This window comes from Vombatus ursinus, unplaced genomic scaffold (genome assembly GCF_900497805.2).
Source record: "Vombatus ursinus unplaced genomic scaffold, bare-nosed wombat genome assembly UNPS02014959.1, whole genome shotgun sequence".
NCBI lineage: Eukaryota > Metazoa > Chordata > Mammalia > Diprotodontia > Vombatidae > Vombatus > Vombatus ursinus.
The window spans coordinates 2,362,546-2,384,675 of NW_020954737.1; the positions used below are offsets into that span (position 1 = coordinate 2,362,546).

General features: G+C 39.5%; 1 protein-coding gene across 1 annotated transcript; it reads left to right on the forward strand.

The window, feature by feature from the left end:
* Positions 1-1,477: 1,477 nt before the first annotated feature.
* Positions 1,478-11,475, forward strand: LOC114030338 (cystatin-A1-like). The gene is made up of 3 exons (XM_027845144.1): positions 1,478-1,608; positions 8,009-8,110; positions 11,165-11,475. The coding sequence occupies exons 1-3, from the start codon at positions 1,543-1,545 to the stop codon at positions 11,291-11,293; spliced, it is 297 nt and encodes a 98-aa protein (XP_027700945.1). The 5' UTR covers positions 1,478-1,542; the 3' UTR covers positions 11,294-11,475.
* The last annotated feature ends 10,655 nt before the right edge of the window (positions 11,476-22,130 follow it).

Genomic DNA, 22,130 nt, shown 5'->3' on the forward strand with positions numbered 1-22,130 from the left:
GCAGAAAGAGACACACATTTACAGACAGAACCAATGGGGGAATTTGCTTTGGAAGACAACGTAGCTGTGTTTTGAGAGACTTCCTTTTCTTTTTTAAATTTGCTGAATGGGGAAGGGAGTAGCAGGAGGGACAGACTAATATTTCAAAATTCTTGTTACTTGAAAAATAAAAATAATAAATTATTTTTTAAAATAAACCGGCAAGCAGATTCATTTAAGAAATCCAAGCTTTAAAAAAAAAATGGAAGAATTATTTGCCAGACAAAGGGATTCGCCCGAGGGCTCCCTCTTGCTTTTTGGATCAGTTACAAATTTCTCTAATTTTTAAAGCCCTTTACAATCTGTCCCCAGCCTACCTTTCCAGGTTTATTGCAAATACTCTTTCAAAGCCTTGACACTCCAATCAATCCGGCCAATCACCGCACTCTTTATGTGCCATCCTGTTCCTCATCTTTGTGCCCGTGCACTGGCTGGCCCTATTCCTGTTCCTTACTCCTTCACATCCCCCTCAGAGAATCCCTCTATTTCTTCAAGACCATCTTCTGTGCGAAGTCTTTCCCGATCCCCCCAGTTTCTGGGGCCCTCTAACCAAGCTACCTTGTGTTTAACTACTTTGGTTTTATTTGAATTTATTCTATTTATATTTATTCTAAACATGCTAATACATGCTCTTCTCTCCCCCTTTATCTTTTATCCACTTATCTTTTTGAAAGAAGGAACTAATACATCTTTTTCTATGTATCCTCAGTCCCTAGCGCAATGTCTGGCACAAAGTAGGTGATTAATAAATGTCTGTTGATTGATTGATTCAAATTACTGAATTATAGATTCAAAGTCCATCAAGTTAGTGCTATATGCTAGACACTATGCTGGGTACTAGAAGAGACTCTGAGCTCAGTCCCTGCCCTAGAGGGATTTCCCCATAGCTTCATGTATGTTGAAAGACCAGCTCTGCTTGGTAAGCACGTTTAAATACTAGGCAATAAAACCCATCAAAAAGGTGGTAGAATAAAGGCGTGTCCTCCACAAATTCATGGAATATCAGCATTTTAGAGGAACACTCATGGCCAAAATCTCCACCTAATCCTTGAGGAAGGGAGTGAGAATTAATCATTATTAAAAATGAACAAGTATAATTGAAAAAAATGTATTTGGAAATTTGGTGTTCTTACCTTTCAATATAAAGTAGACACTTCCCTTTTGTTTAATTAGTGCTTTTAAGAAGTCGTCCCTGGACTGAACTATTTACTCAGAGAATAGAGGGTTGCTTTTCCTTGCCCACTTTAAAAAGGGGCTTTGAAGAGCGTGTTTATTATATGACAATACTTTACATTCATGTTCACGAATTAACACATGGTAACAGATGAATAATAAGTCATTTCTACAGCCAAGAAGGAGGTGTTTTATTACGACATACCCTTGCAGTCATTGGATGTGAAGAGAGCCTGCCTCCCTTTAAAACTGGAGTGAGAATGATTGATCTTATCATTTTTCATCATTTCAGTTCCAGCATCTCTTTCAGCACCATCAGTCACCACCAAAATGATGCCTGGAGGCTTAGATGAAACTCAACCTGCAACTCCAGAAATCCAGAAGATAGTTGATGAGGTAAGGTGGTGCTTTCTGGATCTAATTGAAAATAATGGGTTCTGGTAATTTGATAGCCATTCTCTCTTACTCTCTCTCTGTCTCTGTGTGTATTTCTCCCTCCCTCCCTCCTTCTCTCTGTCTTTCTCTCTCTGTCTCCCTGTGTCTTTCTGTCTCTCTCTCTGTCCCTGTCTCTCTGTCCCTGTCTCTTTCTCTCCCTCCTTCTCTCTCTCAAAGTTTGTCAATTGTGTTACTCTTTTCAAAGAACTCCTTTTTAGGTTTGTCTATCATCTCTATGATGTTCGCATTCGCTAATTTATTCATTGCAACATTTTCTGCGGTAGCAAAGAACTGGAAATAAACTTGAATGGTCATTGATTTGGAAAATGGCTAAAAATAAATGTGGTACCTAAATGAAATAGAACATTCATATGCCAAAGGAATGATAAGTATGAAGAACTTAGAGAAGCATGGGAAGACTTATATGAGATGATGCAAAGTAAACAGAAACTGACAAAAGAATATACACAATGGCTGCAGCAATGGGAATCTGGTACAGTGATGAGAGAGGCCTGAATTAGAAGTCAGTGTAAGTGGGCTCAAATCCTACCCTCTGACTCATATCGGTATGACCTTTGGTAACTGGGGCTTAATCCCCTTGGGCCCCAGTTTCCTCAAATGCAAAATGAAGGGATTGGAGTAGGTGACCCCTGATATCTTTGCCAGCTCTAGAAAGGACAAAAAAATAATAAAACTAAATGCTGCATAATTAAAATGACCAAGCCTGGCCCCAGAGAAGAGATATGGAAAGGTGCTTTCCTGTCTTCTTTGCAGAGGTGAGAGACTATGGGTGTGGAATGTTTACTAGACTGTCAGACATAGTTGGTTAGTTTTTGTTGAACTGCTTTTTTTTCTCTTTTTTTAAAATTTTAAATCTTTATTACACACCATGGCTCAGTGGGGAGGAAAGAGAGAGCAAAGTTAACTCTGTAAACAAAGGTGATGTAAAAATGAAAGACATCAACTTTAAAAATAAAAATATGTGCCTCTCTGGGTACTGAAGGTAACATTCAGAATGGCTTTATTTGGCAGGCAGACATTTTAGAAAATATGGACATTCCACCTGAGTAGTAAATGAATTTACATAGTTTCCTGCACCCTATGAAATCAACAGAAACAGATAATTTGGCTTAGTTCATGGACAAGATGTTGACTGACAAAATGAGAACTTGTTCTTTTCTAACTCGTTATCAATCCTTTGTGTTGTCAATTAATTTAAACCAATTACAAGACCTAGTGTACTTATGATGCCATTTAGAAATCATTGATTTAGCATACTAAAAAATATAAAATCAAAGAAAAAAAAGAATGATTTTGTGAAAGGGGAAGACAAAAATACTACAGAATGGAACACGTTATTACTCCCATTCAGATCTTCTTTTTAATCGTGTAACGTTTAACATTTTAGAGGCAGCATCTAGTCTAACTGTATTTCTTAATCTGTAAAAAGGTCAGGTTAAAATACGGATCTCTAATGGCCTTCCAGTGCTAAGATTCTTTGAGTCTATGATTATCAGCTAAGATTCTGAGGATGCTTTTCTAATTTTATGGGGTGGAATCAAACTGTAACCAAAGCTTAGGACAGGTCAGCACATCATACTGGCTGCGGACCGCTTGTGGCCCACCAACGGATTTCGGGCAGCCCACAAAAAATGTAGGGTTGCCGCTGCACATTCACAACAACCAGCCATCATCAGTCTGTCTCTAGTCTACCCTGTCTGCAGCCAGAAGTTTAGTCAATTTTAATTATGGCATCTCCTAATGCCAAGTTGTGCAGGTCTGGCATAGAATCATTAACAATCTGATGATTATAATTTAGAAACCACTGGAACAACCTTGTTTGTTAAGGCCAAAAAGATATAGAACAAAGCCATGTCACAAAAGAGACCCCGATGGTCTCTGACTAATGAGTCAACAGACAGACACTTTCCAAGCAATAAAACAGATTCTGGTGACGACTATTCTGACCTTTGTGACCAAAATGAGAATTTGTTTGTGTTTCTCTCTTAGTTTATGAAATATACGTATGGGCTGAAAAGTGTCCAAAAGAAGGCAACAAATAGAGTGACGGGCTTCAAGTCCATGTCACGTGAGGATCCATCGAAGGGCCTGCCAGTGTTCAGCCTGGAGAAGAAAAGACTGTGGGGGAATGAAATATCTACCCTCAAGTAGCTTTCAAAGAAAACAGCAGCTAGGGGGCGCCATAGTGCACAGAGTGCTGGGCCTGGAGTCAGGGAGACTCATCTTCCTGAGTTCAAATCTGACCTCAAACACTTACTAGCTGTGTGACCCTGGGCAAGTCACTTCACCCTGTTTGCCTCAGTTTCCTCATCTGTAAAATGATCCGGACAGGGAAATAGCAAAACATTCCAGTATCCTTGCCAAGAAAACCCCAAATGGGGTCACAAAGTGTTGGACACAACTAAAAGGACTCAACAACAACATTTGAAAGCCTATCATTTGGAAGAACTATTAGAATTGTTCTGCTTGGACCCAAAGGGCAAAGGCAGGAATAATGTGTGTAAATTGCAAATAGGGTCAATTAACCATTAGAGCTGATCAGAAGCAGAATAGACTGACATGTGGAATTGGTGATGCTCTTGCTTTCCCTTTCAAGTAGAGGTGGTGTGATCATGTGGCAGGCATGTTATATCAGGGATTCATTTCTGGAATGGGTTGACCTAGATGGCCCCTGAGCTCCAGTCCATCTCTAAAACTGCTGCTTCTGTGGTTCTCTATGACTTTGTGAGGCCATCATAGGATCACAGAGCGAGGCCAGGGTTCTCTGCCTTTTTGTGTGTCATGGATCCCTTTGGCAATTTGGTGAAGCTTATGGACCCCTTCTCTGAACAATGCTTCTAAATGCTTGACAAAAAAAATGATGCTACTTTATGTAATATTACAAAGAAAACCAAAATTTAGTGAAAATAAAGATATATTTTTTTTATATCTAAGTTCATGGACTCCTGAAATCTAATCCTGGGTTCCTTGGGAGTCTGTCTGTATATCCTGGGTTTACAATGCCTAGGACTAGAAGGTCCATTGGAAGTCATCTAGTTCAACCCCCTCCCTTAGTAGATGATGCAACTGAGGTCAAGGCTCACCCTATATGATACACAGGTAGTAAATATCTGTGGGAGAAGTTGAAACTGAGTCCCCAACACCAGAGGCAGAACTCATTCCACTGTACCCCTCTACCTGTCAGTGCGGGTACTGTCACACCCATTTGCTGTTGTTTGTCCTTCCTTCTCAAAGAGGACCATGACATCAGGAAGGTGATGCCATGACATGCAAGTGAATTGGATATAAGCGAGGGAGGGCTGTGCAAAGTCACCAGTCTCACTTTCTCCTCTCCAGTGGCAAGATATAGATCAGGACCACTGGATACTGGCCCTCGATACAATGGGGGACCTTGGCCTTGTTAAGCTAAGGTCTTTAACAGGTCTCAGTTTGACTGAGGCAATGCCCATTCAGTGACTAAGGCTAAATAAGAAATGAGGCAGAGAATACCCATTTACAAATGAGGACAAGGCATTTATACTTCTGAAATTTAGCTCCATTTATATTTCCATGAAGACCAGGTATATCTATTACTTCAATACAATTTAAGACTTCTCCTAACAGTTAGGTGTAAACCAATGCTTTATCGTAGCGGGGAGGTGACCCTGTGCTCTCCAAAACTATGCCAGTGGAGCGTAAGCTCTTACAGGCGCTACCTAGTCAGAAAGGCCTGGTGATAAATTGTTGGCCTGTTGACCAAGGACCAACCTAGATTAGTTATGAAAAGTCCATTATCAGAAAAATGATGAACCAGGTAATGTGTATGTATTGGACACAGCCACTCATGAAGACCATCTATATTTCAATATTTGTAATCTATGTAGGTAGAGGATATACCCACACTGACAAAATTATGCTTCTAGCCTTATACCTTTCTTCTTGTTATTATAAGCCCTTGTCTTTCTGTAGGAAAATAGTGACACTAACATCAAATGGAAAATCCCAGAGTATTTGCTTGTATAAGATACCACAGATTAGGTGAGAAGGTAGAAGTTGACAATTTTAATACTGCCTGAAGTATTAGGTTGAGTGAGGCAATCCTGGGAAGCACAGGGCTCAGGGCCAAAGATGTTAAATCTGATAAAACATTGTATGGTACAGGAGAAGCTGGAAAAAAATGTTCTCTTGTTGTTTCCCTGACTCTTGACTGCTAATTTTTTTTAACTTAGTTTAATTTTTTTAATGAACAAAAATCTATTTTCTCTCCTTCCTCTACTCACCTCTATTGGAGAAACAATAGAGGCTTGTATTGGCTTGTAACCAAGCCAATTGGTTTGGCTTGTAACCAAGAAGCATAGTGTTGAAAGAAAAATCTTCATTAGGGTTTCACCCTAAAGAAATAAGGTAGGCTCAGGAAAAATGTAGCAAAAGGAGTTTATTATTATATCAAAAGAATACACATTGCATAGTCCTTGCCCTGAGCTCAGACTGCACTTAACCTTTTAAAGACAAACTTTCCTAATGAGAAGTAAATGTCTGAGACAAGATTTGAATCTTCCTGATTCAAAGTCCAATGATCTAGCCATTGCACCACCTAGCGACCCAACTACCCATCAGCTGATGCTAATTAAATGTTTTCTTTTCCAATCAAGTTGCCTCTTGATCTATTGAATTCTAGGTTGAGAACAGTGTCAAATGAATGAATGTAAATAAAGTGCTTTGCAAATTTAGAGCAACTAGGTGGAATAGTAGATAGAGCCTAGAGTCAGGAAGATACATCTTCCTGATTTCAAATCTGGACTCAGACACTAGCTGCATGACCCTGGGTAAGTCACTTAACCCTGTTTACCTCAGTTTCCTCATCTGTAAAATGAGCAGGAGGAGGAAATGGCAAACCACTCCAGTACCTTTGCAAAAAAAAAAAAAAACCCTGAATGGGGTCATTAAGAGTTGGGCACCACTAAAAAGACTGAACAAGAAGTATCAGATGATGATGGTTACTAAAGAAGTAATTCTGCACCTGAAATTTGGGCACAAAATGAGTCTTTTTCTTCTCCAGGTTAAGCAGAGGGATTATTTGTCTTTGTACTCCCAGTACCAAGCACAATGCCTAAACACAAAGTAGGTGTTTTATAAATGCTTATTGATTGGTTGATTAGCATGGAGAAGGGAAGGCTCACTGGAACCATGATAGATGTCTTCAGGTAGTTGAAGGGATAGAGAAGGATGAGATTTGATCTGTTTGGCCCCAGAAGACAGAACCAGTAGCAGTGGGGGGAATTTGAAAAGAAGCAAATTTAAGTTTGAAATAAAGAAAACCTATCTGATAACTAGAGTTGTCTAAAAGTGGAATGAGAGGGTCATGGGATCATAAATCTAGAGTAGGAAGGGACCTCAGAGATCATTTAGTCCAACCTCCTCATTTTACAGATAAGGAAACTTTGAGTGACTTGCACCAGTTCATAAGCAGGAAGGATCAGAGACAGGATTAGAATCCAGGTTCTCTGACTCCAAAGGTAGTATTCTTTACCATGCCACTGTCCCTCATTGGAAGTCTTCAGATAAAGGCTGGATGACCATGGGATCATAGATTTTAAAGACAGAAGAGTGCTCAGTGGTAAACCTTTAGGGTCAAACCCCCTTATTTTATGGATAAGGAAACTGAGGTCCACGGAAGTGAAGTAACTTGTTCAAGGTCACACAGGTAGTGACAGAGCCAGGATCTGGTCCACTGGATAGAAACCCAGCACTCTGTCCACTGCATCACACTGCCCTTCACTCATTAAATACCATATACTGGGGATGGCTTTTCTGTTATTGACAGGACTGCACATAGATTAGCCACTGAGTTATCTTCCAACCAAGATTCTGAGACTCCGTGTTAGCATCCTGAGCAACTCAGAGATTTATAGAATCCTTACAAGAAGATGTGCCCTGTAGTCTGTGAGGGAACACTAGCCATCTATTACTTGAGCGGTCAATCAATCAATCAATCATTTCTTCCTAGCTTGGAGGAAATAATTGCTGTTTGATTCCTTCCTTTTGAAAGTATTTTTATTTATTTGGTATATACTAATTTGGGCAAATACTGTATTCCTCCCAGGAGAATGTAAGCTCCTTGAGAGCAGGAGCTGGCTATGCGGTTGTTGTTGTTGTTTTCATCCACTGCACCTGACACAATGCCTTAAGCACAGTAGGCAAAAACATAATTATTAAAAAAGCATTTATTAATTATTTAAGGAATTGGGGAAAAAGAGGGGTTTGACTAAAGTTTCAGTGTTACATTGGCCACTGAGTAGACCAAACCTTATATTACTTTCAGATAATCACTAAATTCTTTACCCTCTTCTCTTTTCTTAAGGTAAAGCCACAGCTTGAAAAAAAGTGCAATGAAAAATATGACTGCTTTAATGCTGTAAATTACAGAAGACAAGTGGTTGCTGGGACCGTGTACTATATAAAGGTCAGTGTTCAATAAGTCATTGAATTCTATTCAGTTTATTTCCATTTGGATGTACATAGAAAGTGTGGGAATAGTTTGTCCCCTTCCCATATGAGTAAATGGAGAAAATAAAGTTTCTCCCCCAGAGGAAATATAAAGTGATGGTGTAGTAACTGAGAGAAAGTAAAGAAGGCAGAAAGGAGGAAGGGACTTTGGGACGTGATTCATGACAACCTGGGGAGCAGAGCAGGACTAACCTGGTAGGTTTTGCTCTCATATTGAACCTGAGAGATGACAACAAAGAATGACTGATGAAATGAGAGGGCAGTGGGAGAGAGAGTGAGAGAGGGAGAGAAAAGAGAACGAAAAGGCTCTCCCTTTATCCTCACTTTGAGTAGCCAGGCAACTGGAGAGAAGTAAGGCCAAGACAGGATTTATAGAAATGAGTTTTTATTGCTTCTCTAATGTTTAAGACTGTCACTCTGAGAATTTACACACAGACTTACTCATGATTATTCATTTGGAGAATTCCATTTGCTTTCATGATTCCTCTAATAACATGTTAGCACACAAGATTGTGAATTGCCGGCTTGCAAGTGGAGAGTCTCAGGATACGTTGTCTCAGGCTTTCCTGGATGGGAACCATAAGATAAAAGAGTGAGAAAATTCCCAAAGTACTGGGACTTTCATGTCATGATAGTCTCTAAAACAAGGTTTATATGTTTATGTCCTGAATCCAACAATGAGATTATATGTTGCTTGAGATATAAGCATCTGGTCTTATATCAGAGCTTCACAAAATGTGAGTACCAGGTCACCATGGACCCTAATCACTTTCATTGGTGCACAGAATTTCAAACACAACCTTATCAGAAATTATTGGAGTGCACTTTACTTTTTCCAAATCCTAGATACATTTGGGGGATTTTATCCAAATTCACGATGGATTTTTATCATTATAGTAAATTCTAGGTCTGTGAACCCTCTCTACCAACACAGATCAAAACCAATCTATTGACTTTGTTAAATAGCACTAGTGAGTTGCTTGGGGCCCGCCTAAGGTCCTTACATGACTTACATAGGATCATACAACTAATAAGTGTCAGAGGATTTGAACCCTCTCCAGGTGCAAACCTAGCACTCTATGCACTATAGCATAATTTTAAAAGAAATATATAACCTTAGAGTCCCTCAGTGTAGCCAGCAGTGGCACACATCTGGGAACTCCTTGGCCACTTTGGGGATTGTGGGTAGAGATACCTAGGAAGTGTATTCAGGGTGGATCCAAGTGTTTCTCTACTTAAGGTATAGCAAAGTAGAACTATCTCGGCTGAGTTAAGGAGGGTATATTAAGGTGCTATGAGATGTCAGCCAGGCAGTAACATCTGCTGCAGCCTAGGAAGGAAGAAAACAAGAATTTATTAAGTGCCCACTATGTGCTAAGCCCTTCACAAATATTATCTCATTGGATGCTTACAAATGAGGGAGAGACATTTCCCAGGGGAGGAAAATGAGATTAAGTGACTTACCTAGAGTCACACAGCTAGCAATGTCTGAGGTGAGATTCATACTCAGGTCTTCTTGACTCCAGGCCCAGCATTCTCTCTTTCTGTGGGAAATGCTGGATCTGAGAACCCTCTCTACTAACACAGATCTGAACCCAACTATTGACTTGGCTGATCAGTCTAGGGAGTCACTTGGGGCCTACAGTGGTTGTGTGACTTACCTGTCCAAAGCACTACCTAGCTGTCTTGTTGGTTTCATTTACTCTGATTTTCTAAAGATAGAACTCTGTTAAAGATAGCTTGCTAAGTGCTACTATTTGGGGGGGATATGGGAAATTAAAAACCACAAATGGGACCAGTGAGCAGCTAGGGCTATCCCTCAAGGAACCCAGCATTGGAAGGAAGACACAAGATGTACAAAGGCCACATTTTCATAGGGGCTTGGATAAAAATCAAAAAGAGGGAACCCATATTTTTGTATGACACAAGATCTTTTTTTCCTACACATTTCAGAAAATAATAGCCTAAAAATAAATGAAACTCTGGGACAAAGGCACAATTCAAATTCAACATAGTAGTTGACTCTGTTATTAAAAATTAGCTGCTTAGGTGTTCAAAAATCCAGGTGCTTAACAACTAGAGTCAGCTGTGCTGTAATGAAACAGCCCTGGATTTGGGATCAGATTTTGGCTCAGCTGCTAATTACCTTGTGTCTTTGGACAAGGGAAAGGAAGAGAATGGTGGGGGAGGTGGGGTTAAGAACAAGTATTAATTAAACAGCCACTATGTGCCAGGCATGATGCTAAGTTCTTTATAAATGTGATCTTACTTGATCCTCACAACAGCTCTATGAGGTAAGTGCTTTTATCATCCCCATTTGGGGGGGACTGAGGAATTCATTTGAGGAAACGGTGGCAGACAGGAAATGACTGAAGGTCTTCCTAACTCCAGGCCCATTACTCTATCCACTGCATCCCCTAAAAGCCTTACAAGTAACTTACAAACTGGACAAGTGACCAACCTCACGGGGCCTTAGTTTCCTCAACTACACAATGAGCAGATCGCACTAAAGTTCCTTCCCACTTTAAATCTGTGACCTTCAGAATGAACAGTAGCAGGGGCAGCTAGGTGGTATAGTGGATAGAGTACTAGATTTGGACTCAGGAAGATTTGAGTTCAAATCTGGCCTCAGACACTTGACACTTACTAGTTGTGTGACCCTGGGGAAGTCACTTAACCTCGATTTCCTCACCAAAAAGAAAAAAAAAACTAACAGTAGTATGATATTGGTGTCTATCTGAATATTTTCATTCATTGGACCTTTGTGTGACTCAATTCCCTTAGCTTTAGAAATAAAAATAAATGAGCTCTCAAGTAACTTTGGGCAATACTTTTTTCCAAAGCATGAATAGGCCCATTCATAGGTTAGAATAAAAATATAGAGTTCACATCAGAGGTTATCTAGTCAAACCCCTACCTAGAACAGCAATGCCTATACAGTGGCCCTGAGAGGTGAGAGGTGCTGGGTTGGAATATATGTCACTGATTCTCCACTTCTCTTTATTCTCAGGTACATGTTGGGGGTGAGCGATATGTACATTTGAAAATATACGAACCTCTCCCTCACGAAAATAAACCACTTGAGCTGTCAGCCTACCAGACCGGCAAAACCAAGGATGATGAAGTGGCCTTCTTTTAGAGTCCCAGGCCAGAATGCATTTGGTTACTTTCATGAGCATGCTGTATCAATAAGCACACTGGGAATGAAACATAGATCTTTTAAAAGTAGATTTTTGACTTTGATGATGTATTGGTTAGTTTTAGTCAATGTTCCCTTTTTCCTCTCTTTATTCTTTGTTATAAGGGATGTCTCACTGGATAGAGGAAGGGGAAAGGTTATATTCAGAAATAAAGTGATATAAGAACAAAAGTTATCAATTAAAATTTTTAATCAATTCTGAAATTATTTGCTTTAAATTATTTTACATCTCAGCTCATCCCATAACAGATCCTGGCTTTCCAATAGTCAAGGAGCATTAGGTTACCCTATAAAACTGCCAAGCAAATTTGGGTAGCACCTTCCCTGGACTCCTGCCCCAACTTATACACACAGTTATGGGTGGGGTTTCCAAATAAAGGCTGCTGTCCCAGGTAGTAGGGGCAACCGTATGGGTCTACATCCCTATGTCTCAAGAGTTCCCATTTACCACCAGCCAGCAGACAGAATGAGCAATGCCATTTACTCAGATGGCATAGAAAGACTAGTAGTTATCAAACACCACCCCGCATAAACCTGGGGTATACTCTCCCACAAATACACAGTGTCCATGGGGAAAATGGACTCAAACTTGGGGCACAGTGGTGGCAAGGTAGATGTGTAGGATACATGTGTGGCAAAGCCAACTCATAACTCCTGGTACTACATGACCTAGACATTGTTTCTCTCTGGATGAGTTGCTCAGCTGGATATCCAGGGTCTTCTCTCTGCAGTCTGACTCTTCTGTTTCTTCATGTTCCTTGAGGGTGCTTCCACCCTAGAGTGGCTGTTTCCTTATAGCCATGTTTATCTGAAGGTTGACCAAAACTGCTGAGGTTGAAATGACAGCCCTTCTCTGCTACCTATACTAATGAGTAGTATTTACTTGTCAGTAATAGTACCACCCGGATGATTTCAAGGCATTTCCTCATCATAAAAAAGTTAAATACTCCTGCCATCTTAGGAATCTCTTTTGAAGCTCTTCCTTAGCTAGTATCTAATCGAAACACTGTTTTCCTCCAGTAGTTGCCACAGTTCTTTCAACAAGTGGTTGGATGTACAAAGAAAGGTTCAAAGTTGGTGCTGAAGTCAAGATTCTTGATAGAGTGAACTTCCTCACTGAGGCTTGTGCTCAGGTAATCTGAGAGCTGGGAGCTTCTTACCCCCTTCTAGCACCATGTCTAGAGACTCAAGAGAAAATGGAAAAGATTACCCTTTTTCAGTTTTCTTTTGTCTATTTTTTACTAAGAGAAGTTCTGAAGACTTAAAAGATCCTTTATAATGCTACCACCTGCACATTGTATCCTCCTTGTATCCACACATCTCCAAATGACATTTCAGCATTCAGGATCTGCTCTAAACTGTCTAGCTGGTGTTCCTGGAGTCTTTTCCTGGCTCCTCTTCTTTTTGCTGTACCCTATGGACTGTCTCCAGGCGTTGGCTTTGCTTTTCATTCTTGTTGCTATATGAAGTCTACAGATAGAGATTATGAAGCTTTTTCTTACTATGGTAACTGTTCCCTCCTGTACTCCATACTAATTTGCCTCTTGCATGGCTGCATTGGTCAGAACCAAGCAAAGTTTTAGTTGCCTCAGTAGGAAATTCAGTAAGTCTAGTTTTGAAGAATTGCATGGGGGTGGTGGGATAGAGGGATCCACCTCAGGTTTAAGGTGCTCTGTGGGTCCACAATCTTAAAACTATAGGTCATGAGTCCCCACCAGTGCTTTTGCCTTTAACAGTCATTTGACAGAATTAACTCAAAGCAAAGGTATTTACTGAAAATTGTATTGTAAGAATCATAGCTATAAAATATTCCTCCCATCAACCAGAAGCACACTCTCCTATAAAACCTCACATCACTGGAAAGAGTGAGCACACAATTAGACAACATACAAAGTCAAGGAGACTTATACTTCTATTGCCTCAGGGCCTGACTTTCTTTCTCTTCTCTTGATGTCTTCATAATGGACACAATATTTCTGCTGGGCACATCTTATGTGCCTGCTCCCAGATAGAGAGAAGTAGTGTTAAGAGAAAGGCTAGTACTGGAGATTGTGTGGCTGCAAGCAAAACAAACTTCCTAATCCTGAAAAGTGGGGAGCAAAAAGGTGAACTGAAATCTAAGGTGGTGTCTTAGATTTCCTCTTAGACAACTGGGAAATAGCTAAATGAATTTTGAAAAAAAAATATTTCAGGGAATAATGGATAATATGATCTGCCACAGAGTGAAGTGAGCAAGATCAGGAGAACAATTTATGTAAGGATGGCATCACTATAAAAAACCAAAACCAAAAAACTTTGAAAAACATAAGAACTGTTGATCAATGCAATTAACAACCATGTCTCCAGAGGACCTAGCATGAGGCATGTTATCCAGCTCTCATACCTTGCTCTCCTCAGAATTTGCTCAATGAGGGAGTAATATACACATTCAGGTGGGCTTAGAAATCTATGTTACAATACAGAAAAGTAGGTAGGTAAAGGGATAAGGTGGGAGGGGGGAGCTGATAGAATGGAGGGTAGTTGGGGGAGGGGGTAAAAGTCAGAAACAAATTACTTTTGAGAATGGACAAGATAAAACGGGAGAGTATAGGAGAAACAGAGGGAAAATAGGATGGAGGGAAATACATAGTTGGTAATCATTACTGTGAAAAAAAATTTTTACAGTGAGTTTTTCTGAGAAGGACTGCATTTCTCAAACATAGAAAACTGAGTCAAATTTATAGAAATAAGAGGATTCCTTAATTAATAAATGGTCAAAGGATATGGACAGGCAGTTTTCAGACAAAGTAATCAAAGCTATCTATTGTCATATGAAAAAATGCTCTAAATCACTGTCAATGAGAGAAATGCAAATTAAAACAACTCTGAGCTACTACCTCACATCTGTCAGATTAGCTAATATGACAGAAAAGGAAAATGAGAATGTTAGAGGTTATGTGGAAAAACTAAAACACTGATATACTTGGTATAGTTGTATATTCATTCAGTCATTCTGGAGAGCAATTTGGAACTATGCCTAAAGGGCTATAAAACTATGCAAACCCTTTGACAAAGCAATACCACCACAAGGTCTGTATCTCAAAGAGATTTTAAAAAAAAAGGAAAAGGACCTTGGTGTACAAAAAATATTTATAGCAGCTCTTTTGGTGGTGGCAAAGAATTGATAATTGAGGAGATATCCATCAACTCGGGAATGACTGAACAAGTTGTTGTATATGATTGTGATGGAATACTATTTGCTTGAAGAAATGATGAGCAGGATGTTCTCAGAAAAAAACCTGGAAAGACTTACATGAACTGATGCAAAGTGAAATGAGCAGAACCAGGAAAACATTGTACACAGGAACTGCAATATTGTGTGATGATCTACTATGAATAACTTAGCTATTCTCAGCAATACAATGATCCAAGACAATTCTGTAGAACTTATGATGAAAGGTGCTGTCCATCCTCAAAAAAAAAATTGCAGAGCCTGAATGCAGATCAAAGATATTTTTTCTTTATTTTCTTTATTTTTTGGGGGGGATTTGTCTGTTTTCTTTCACAGAATGACTTACATGGAAATGTGTTTTACATGACTACACATGTTTAACCTATGTCAAAGTATTTGCCTTCTCAACAGGGTTGGGGGGAGGGGAGGAGAGCATTTGGAACCCACAATTTGAATAAAAAGAATGTTAAAATTGTTTTTACATATAGTTGGGAAAATAAAATATTAAATAAGATTTTTTTAGAAAAGCTGCTATAAATATTTTTGTACATGTAGATCCTCTTCCCTTTTATACTTATGATCTGTTTGAGATACATACTTAATAGTGGAATAGCTGGATCAAAGGATGTGCACAGTTTGGTTAACCTCTAGGTTAAGCATTAGGTTAGGTTAGGAGACCCAACTGGAAATGACCGTATGGACAACACAGCTCTCTCTCTCTCTTTTTTTCTTTCTTTTTTTCTTTTTTTCTTTCTTTCTTTCTTTCTTTCTTTCTTTCTTTCTTTCTTTCTTTCTTTCTTTCTTTCTTTCTTTCTCTCTTTCTGTTTGTCTTTCTTTCTCTCTTTCTCTCTCTCTTTTTCTTTCTTCTTTCTTTCTTTCCTTCCTTCCTCCCTTCCTTTCTCTCTTTCTCCCTCTCCCTCTCCCTCTCCCTCTCTGACTCTCCCTCTTCATCTTGCTTTCTTTCCCTCCCCTCCATCCAAGAAAGGTGTCATACCTGAAACCTCCCAAGATATCTTAGGATTTACTCTGTAGATTTTTTTCTTAAGGATTATGCCTTAAACCTTAATCACTCTGGCTCTCATTGATTGGCCGACCATAGGTCCCAGGCCTACTGGTCATTGTTTGGGCCTGGATTGGCTCAGAGTGAATGTAGATAGCAATTGTGTCTGTTTTGCCCACAAACTCTGAGGGTCTTCCCCTCTCAGATTGATTTTTTTGGATTAAAGGTTAAAGAGGCCATTCTCTGCCTCATTTCCTACTTAACCTTAATCACTGAATGGATGTTGCCTCAATACAACCGAGACCTGTTAAAGACCTTAGCTTAAAAAGGCCAAGGTCTCCTACTGTATCCAGGGCTATCTCCAGTCATTCTGATCTATATCTTGCCACTGGACCCAGATGACTACAGAGGAAAGAGTGAGGCTGGTGACTTTACACACCCTGCCACACTTAAATCCAATTCACTTGCATGTCATGGCATCACCTCCCTGATGTCATGGTCTTCTTTGAGAACGAAGGACAAACAACAACTTTTAGGCATAGTTCCAAATTGCTCTCCAGAACAGAATATGTTTTAGAGCCTAGGGACCAGCTCAGGAGAGTGGATAGTCAAATCAGAAGCTCAGGTCATAAACAAACATCTGTCTCTTTTTTCCTTTTCAATTCATTATAAACTTTACAAACATTAGTGAACATGAACTTTTCATATAGGGAGAAAAACAACAAACATTGGATTGTATGTGAAACCACGATGCTTGATTTGGAATCTATTCTTTGTGAACTCTAACTCCTGAACTCTGGGAATATTGCCAAAGTTGTGAGCAACAGCTTCCTCTCTCTGTGAGAACAGTCCCAAAGTATCCATGGGGATGTCAGACTGTCTCTCACCTCTCCTTTCTCCCACTTTTGCCCTGTCAATTAATTACGATGCAGATGGTACAATATAGATGGTACAATGCAGACATACAGTTGACAGAATGTAAGCCTGAAGTCCTGAGTTCAAATCTAGCCTCAAAACACTTACTAGCTGTGTGACCTATGTTTATTTAACCTATGTTTGCCTCAGTTTCTTCAAATGCAAAACCAAGGTTAATAAAAGCACCTATGTCAAAAGAGTTGTTTTAAAGCTCAAATAAGATCTTATTTATAAAGTGTACATAGTAGGTATTGTATCAATGATAACTATTATTATGATTACAATTCTCGAAGATCCCTGGGTGTTTGAGAATGAAAGTAACTGGTCACACTTTGCATCCCCGTGCAATCACCGTCCAAGAAACCCTGAGAAAGGAGAAAAAACAGACTGATCAGGATGCATCAGAGATGGAATTTTCCTGGACAAAAAGGCAATGTGTGGAAGTCATCTTGATAAGAAGCCCCCTTCCCCAATCTGTCTTCAATGAAGTGGGCAGGATACAATCTTGAAGAGTAACAGCACTCCTACCCCCTTTTTTTCTCCTGAGACTTTGGTTGGTACAGAGAATATCCTGCAATAAATCTCATTTGAATATATTCATTTTGGGTGGGTAAATTTTCCCTCCCTAGATCAAGGGAAATACTGATTTACTTCAGAATTGCTCAGCTGCAAATGAGGTGTTTAGTCACCAAATATTGAAAGTAAAAAGGATAGGTGAACTGGATCAATTCTTTTCAATGTAAGGAAAAATCCTACAATCCAAGCTAAATTGCATTAACTTACTTGCCTAATTAATAGTTTTGTTGTGAGGTAATGAATGGTGGTATAAGGTGCTTTGTAATCTTTAAGTGACCTATACAAGTGTAAGTCTCTATTTTCTCCTTACAACCAAGGATACAAGAGGTTGTTGCTCCTTAAATGCCAGTTGATGGACCTGCACAGGTTTAGTGAGATGATGATGTCAGTTAGACTGTAAGCTTCTTATTAAGGGAGGACTAGCACTGGTATGAGGGCTTGCCCAGCGCTTTCCAGGGCTGCTCATCCCCCTTTGGTATCCACCTGTAAGCCAACTCTCACCTATGGCTCCAAGAAGCTGTGACTTGGGCAGTGGCCACATCCTGGCAAAACCATCTGGGCAGATGGGTCAAATGAGGTTAGGCCTCAAACCCATCAGTGAGATAGACAGATGGCTACCCCAGGCATGTGAAGACTTTCCCTGGCAGAATGGGTGGACAAGAACAATTTGTTCCAACAGTCATAAAAATGGCTGAAGCAGGTGCTGTGGAGAGCTTAAAGTTTGATCAGACACTGAAGACACCAAGATCATCCACTGCATCCTGGGCCATCAACAGTTGTCCTGACTTTTGTCCTGCCACTGGTCTTCAAAGACTCTGGAAGAGAAAGTGAGGCTGATGACTTTGAGCAACTCTACCTCATTTAAATGCAATTTACACATGAGTTAAGATGTCACCCATGTCATTGTCATTGGTCTTCTTTAAAAATGAAGGACAAACAACAAGGTTCTTGAGAACATGGACCATGTCTTATGTTTTTATTTTTCTACCCACTCATCCAAATAGTTGAATACAGGGAAAGGCCCACAGTGAAATTTTAATTAGTATCTGTTGATTGATCAAAGCAGCACGAAAAGATTCTTCTAGATTCATCAAAATTACATTTTCTGTAATGAACTCCCTTTATATAGGCTCAATGAGAATGAGACATTCCCACACATTCCCATTCTTTGAGTCTTCTGTTTTATGTGATTTAAACCAAGATAAATTTTTAAGTCAAACAAGATCCAATGGATTTTATTGAGTATCATTTTTAGAGGGATAAGAGGAAAAAGGACTTTCTGTGATCTTCTTTCTCTCTTATCAATTAAATATAGTTGTTCCTTAAGATTCTATCTTTGGCCCTCTTCTCTTCTCACTAAATATTTTCCCTTGGCAATTTCACTCAATCCAACAGTTTCAAATTTGACCCGTATATAGATGACTCCCAATGACCCATGGATAAAACATGCTACCTAGTTCCTGATAAAGAGGTGAAGCACTCAGAGTACAGAATGAAGTAAATATTTTTTTTGGACATGGCGAATATGGAAATTTCTGGGGATTGCCTATTCAAGGTTATAATGAATCTTTTCTTGGGTTCTCAATTGGGGAGAGGGAGAAGATTTAGAAGGTAGATTTTGGTTGATTGAAACAAAATATTTGTAATTGAAGAAAACAAACCTAATGACTCATTAATTTGTATCTCTAACCTCCAATCTTAAAGTCTAATCTAACATTTTCAATAGCTGACTGGGCATTACCTTTTGAACATCCCTCTGTAAATTCAGGCTTAACATTTCCAAAATTGTACTCCTCTTATCCACCAAAACCCACTCCTTTTCCTTTTTTTCTTAATTCTGTTGATAGATCATGGACTCCTTGGGTGACTTGCCCAGAGTCACATAGCCAGTATATGGCAGAAGCTGCACTTGAACCTTGGTGCTCCTGACTCATCAGCTCTCTAGCCTTGCTGCTTCTCAAATCCTGTACATAACAGGGGCTTAAAAAATACTTGTTGGGGGCAGCTAGGTGGCACAGTGAATAGAGCACTGGCCCTGAAGTCAGGAGGACCTGAGTTCAAATCCGGCCTCAGACCAAACACTTTACACTAGCTGTGTGACCCTGGGCAAGTCACTTAACCCCAGTTGCCTAAAAAAAAAATACTTGTTGAATGAATTGGAATGGGGGAAACATAGAAAACTAAGTCTTTTTGGGCTAGATCTAGGATTCAATTTCCTCTCAGGTCATAAATTAAACTTTCATATACAAAATCCTAACTATAATAATAGATAATATTTTTATATAATATAATATATTTATACATAATATGCATATGTATGTGTAACACATTTGGATTCCTCATCTATAAAATGAACTGGAGAAGGAAATGGCAAACCAATCCAGTACCTTTGCCAAGAAAATCCCAAATGGGGTCATAAAGAGCTGGACACAACTGAAAAACGAATGAACAATAGCAGCAAACATTTATATAATTCCTAGCAGGCAGTGTGCTAAAGTCTTTACAATTATTGTCTCGTTTGATACTCATAATAACCCTGGGAAGTGGGTACTACTATTATTCCCATTCTACAGATGAGGAATCTGAGGCAAACAGAGGTTAAGTGACCTGTTCAGGCTCACACAGCTAGCAAGTGTCTGAGGCCAAATTTGAACTTAGGTCTTTGTAACTCCAGGCTTGGTGTGCTATCCACTGTGACACCTAGCTGCCTACCCAATTCTTTGCCTGTCTCATGTGCTTCCATTTTTGTCATCTTTGCAGTCCCTTCGAAATCATTACTCACTGTGATACTGAATCATAAGATCGTAGGTGAAGAGTGGGAAGGGATCTTAGAGCTCATTGAGTCCAACCTTCTCATTTAATAGATGAAGACAAGAATGGTTGTGACTTGCCTGAGGTAACACAGAAGTGTTAGAGGAAGTGATAGAGGCAGGATTAGAACCCAGGGATCTCTAACTCCACACCCATTCTAATTGACCTTTGATTTTACTTTCATTTGTCATTGTATTTAGCCATGACAGAAGTGATAAAAAACTGTCCATGACACTGAGCAGGACAGTTACACTTGGTGACTTTCAATGGGCCTTTCCAGAGCTGCTTGGTGGGCAACCATTCAGGGCCATTGCCCTCCCTTCATCACCCAGGCTCTGTGAGAAAAGCTCTTTGTAAATCATAAGGTAAGGTGCAAATGTGAGCTACTGCTGGCTCTGAAGCCAGAGAGAAAAGAGAAGACACACCAGGGCAAAGATTCTGTTTTGTGACTAGCATCTGTTCATGTACCTCATTACCTAGTCTTATTTTCTTTTGCCTCCTAGAGCTGGGACTTTGGGGGAGAGTCACATAATCATTAGGGCCTCCTATTCAACTGTTAGGAACAAATGATATATTTATGAAACAATAACTCCCATTTTTTTAAAGCTAGCATTTTAAGGTGTACAAAATACTTTTCTCAGACAGGTTAAGGTTAAGACAATATACTTGCTACCTGGATACAACGTTAAGAGATCTAGAAGAAGGCCCATCCATCTTGGATAGATGTCAGATAAGGATTTCTGAGAGGAAATGGTCAAGATTTTAGAATAAGATAGTGTAGATGGATTGAGAGCTATATCCTTGGAGAGAATGTTTACCTCCAAATATTGAAGTATTCCTCACAAAAACCCTGAGAGGGAAGAGTGAAATGAGCAGAACCGAGAAAACTTTGTGATCACTAACAGTAATATTGTTCTAAGAACAACTTTGGCTAAGTCATTTTGAGTATTATAAATACTCAAATCAATTACAAAGGATCTATGAAGGAAGATGTTATCTACATCCAGAGAAAGAACTGATAAATAGAACTATATGTAATGTACACATACTTGTGTATAATGATAACCTTCTTTGGAGCAGGGGGAGAAGGGAGGGAGAAAAAAAGTGCACCACAGAAAACAGAAGAAAACATAGAATGAAACACTGAAGAGCAGGATAGCTTTGAAAATGATGCATAGTATTTATTACATAGTTTTTTTAAAAAAAAAAGGAAACAGTGTGAAATGGAAATTCATGTTTTTATACAGAATCCTTTTCTTGTGTTGTGATATATACATGAAAATGTTCCTCTTAAATTTTGTATATAAGTTCAAAAGGAATAAAATTTTTTAAAAATCTCAGTGGTAGATGGAGTAGGCAGGGTGGGAGGGGTGAGAGGCAGAAAAAGGGTCCAGACCAAGGGTGGAGAACCTGTGACCTCAAGGCTACATCTGGCCCTCTAGGTCTTTGAGTGTGGTCCTTTGACTGAATCCAAACTTCACAGAACAAATTCCCTTAATAAAAGGATTTGTTCTGTAAAAGTTGGACTCAGTCAAAAGGCCACACCCAAAGATCTAGAAGGCCACACGTAGCCTCAAGGCCACAGGTTCCCCAACTCTGGTCTAGACTTTTAAGTTCATTAGCAAGAGACAGCTTGGCATAGTGGATAGAGAATTGTCCTCCAAATCAGGAAGACATAAGTTCCTCTGATACACACTGGCTGGGGGACTCTCAGCAAATCATATAACATCTCAGTGTCCTTGACTTTAAAACTAGAAGACGAAGGTGCCATATGCCGAAGTACTATAGGGAGTGCTCTCATTTGAGAGTACTCTATAGTAGCGTCAAACTCAAATAGAAACTGATCCCTTTGGGTGCATATTAACAAATTAACATTTCATTTGTTTTATCGTATTTTTATTTACGTTGAACATTTCCCAATTACAGTTTATTTTGGTTTAGGCTGGTCAAGACAGAAACTGTCATGGGTAGCATGTGGCCAGAGAATGTGTTTGCATGTCTGATATTTCTGCTACACCACAGGGCTAGTCTTATCCCTATAAGAAATTCTCCAGGGAGGCAGCTCCCTCTCCCACAGCAGATGGGTAACTTATCTGCAGCATAGCTCAAAGGTCATTTCCTACATAAAGATTTTCCTGCTGCCCCGTAGCTCAACAGTTTTCAGAGTGTTGTTCATGAGACCCTTTCAGGGGGTCCACAGGGTGAAAACTATTTTCATAATAATGCTAAAACATTTTAATTTGTAATACTACAAAATTAGATAA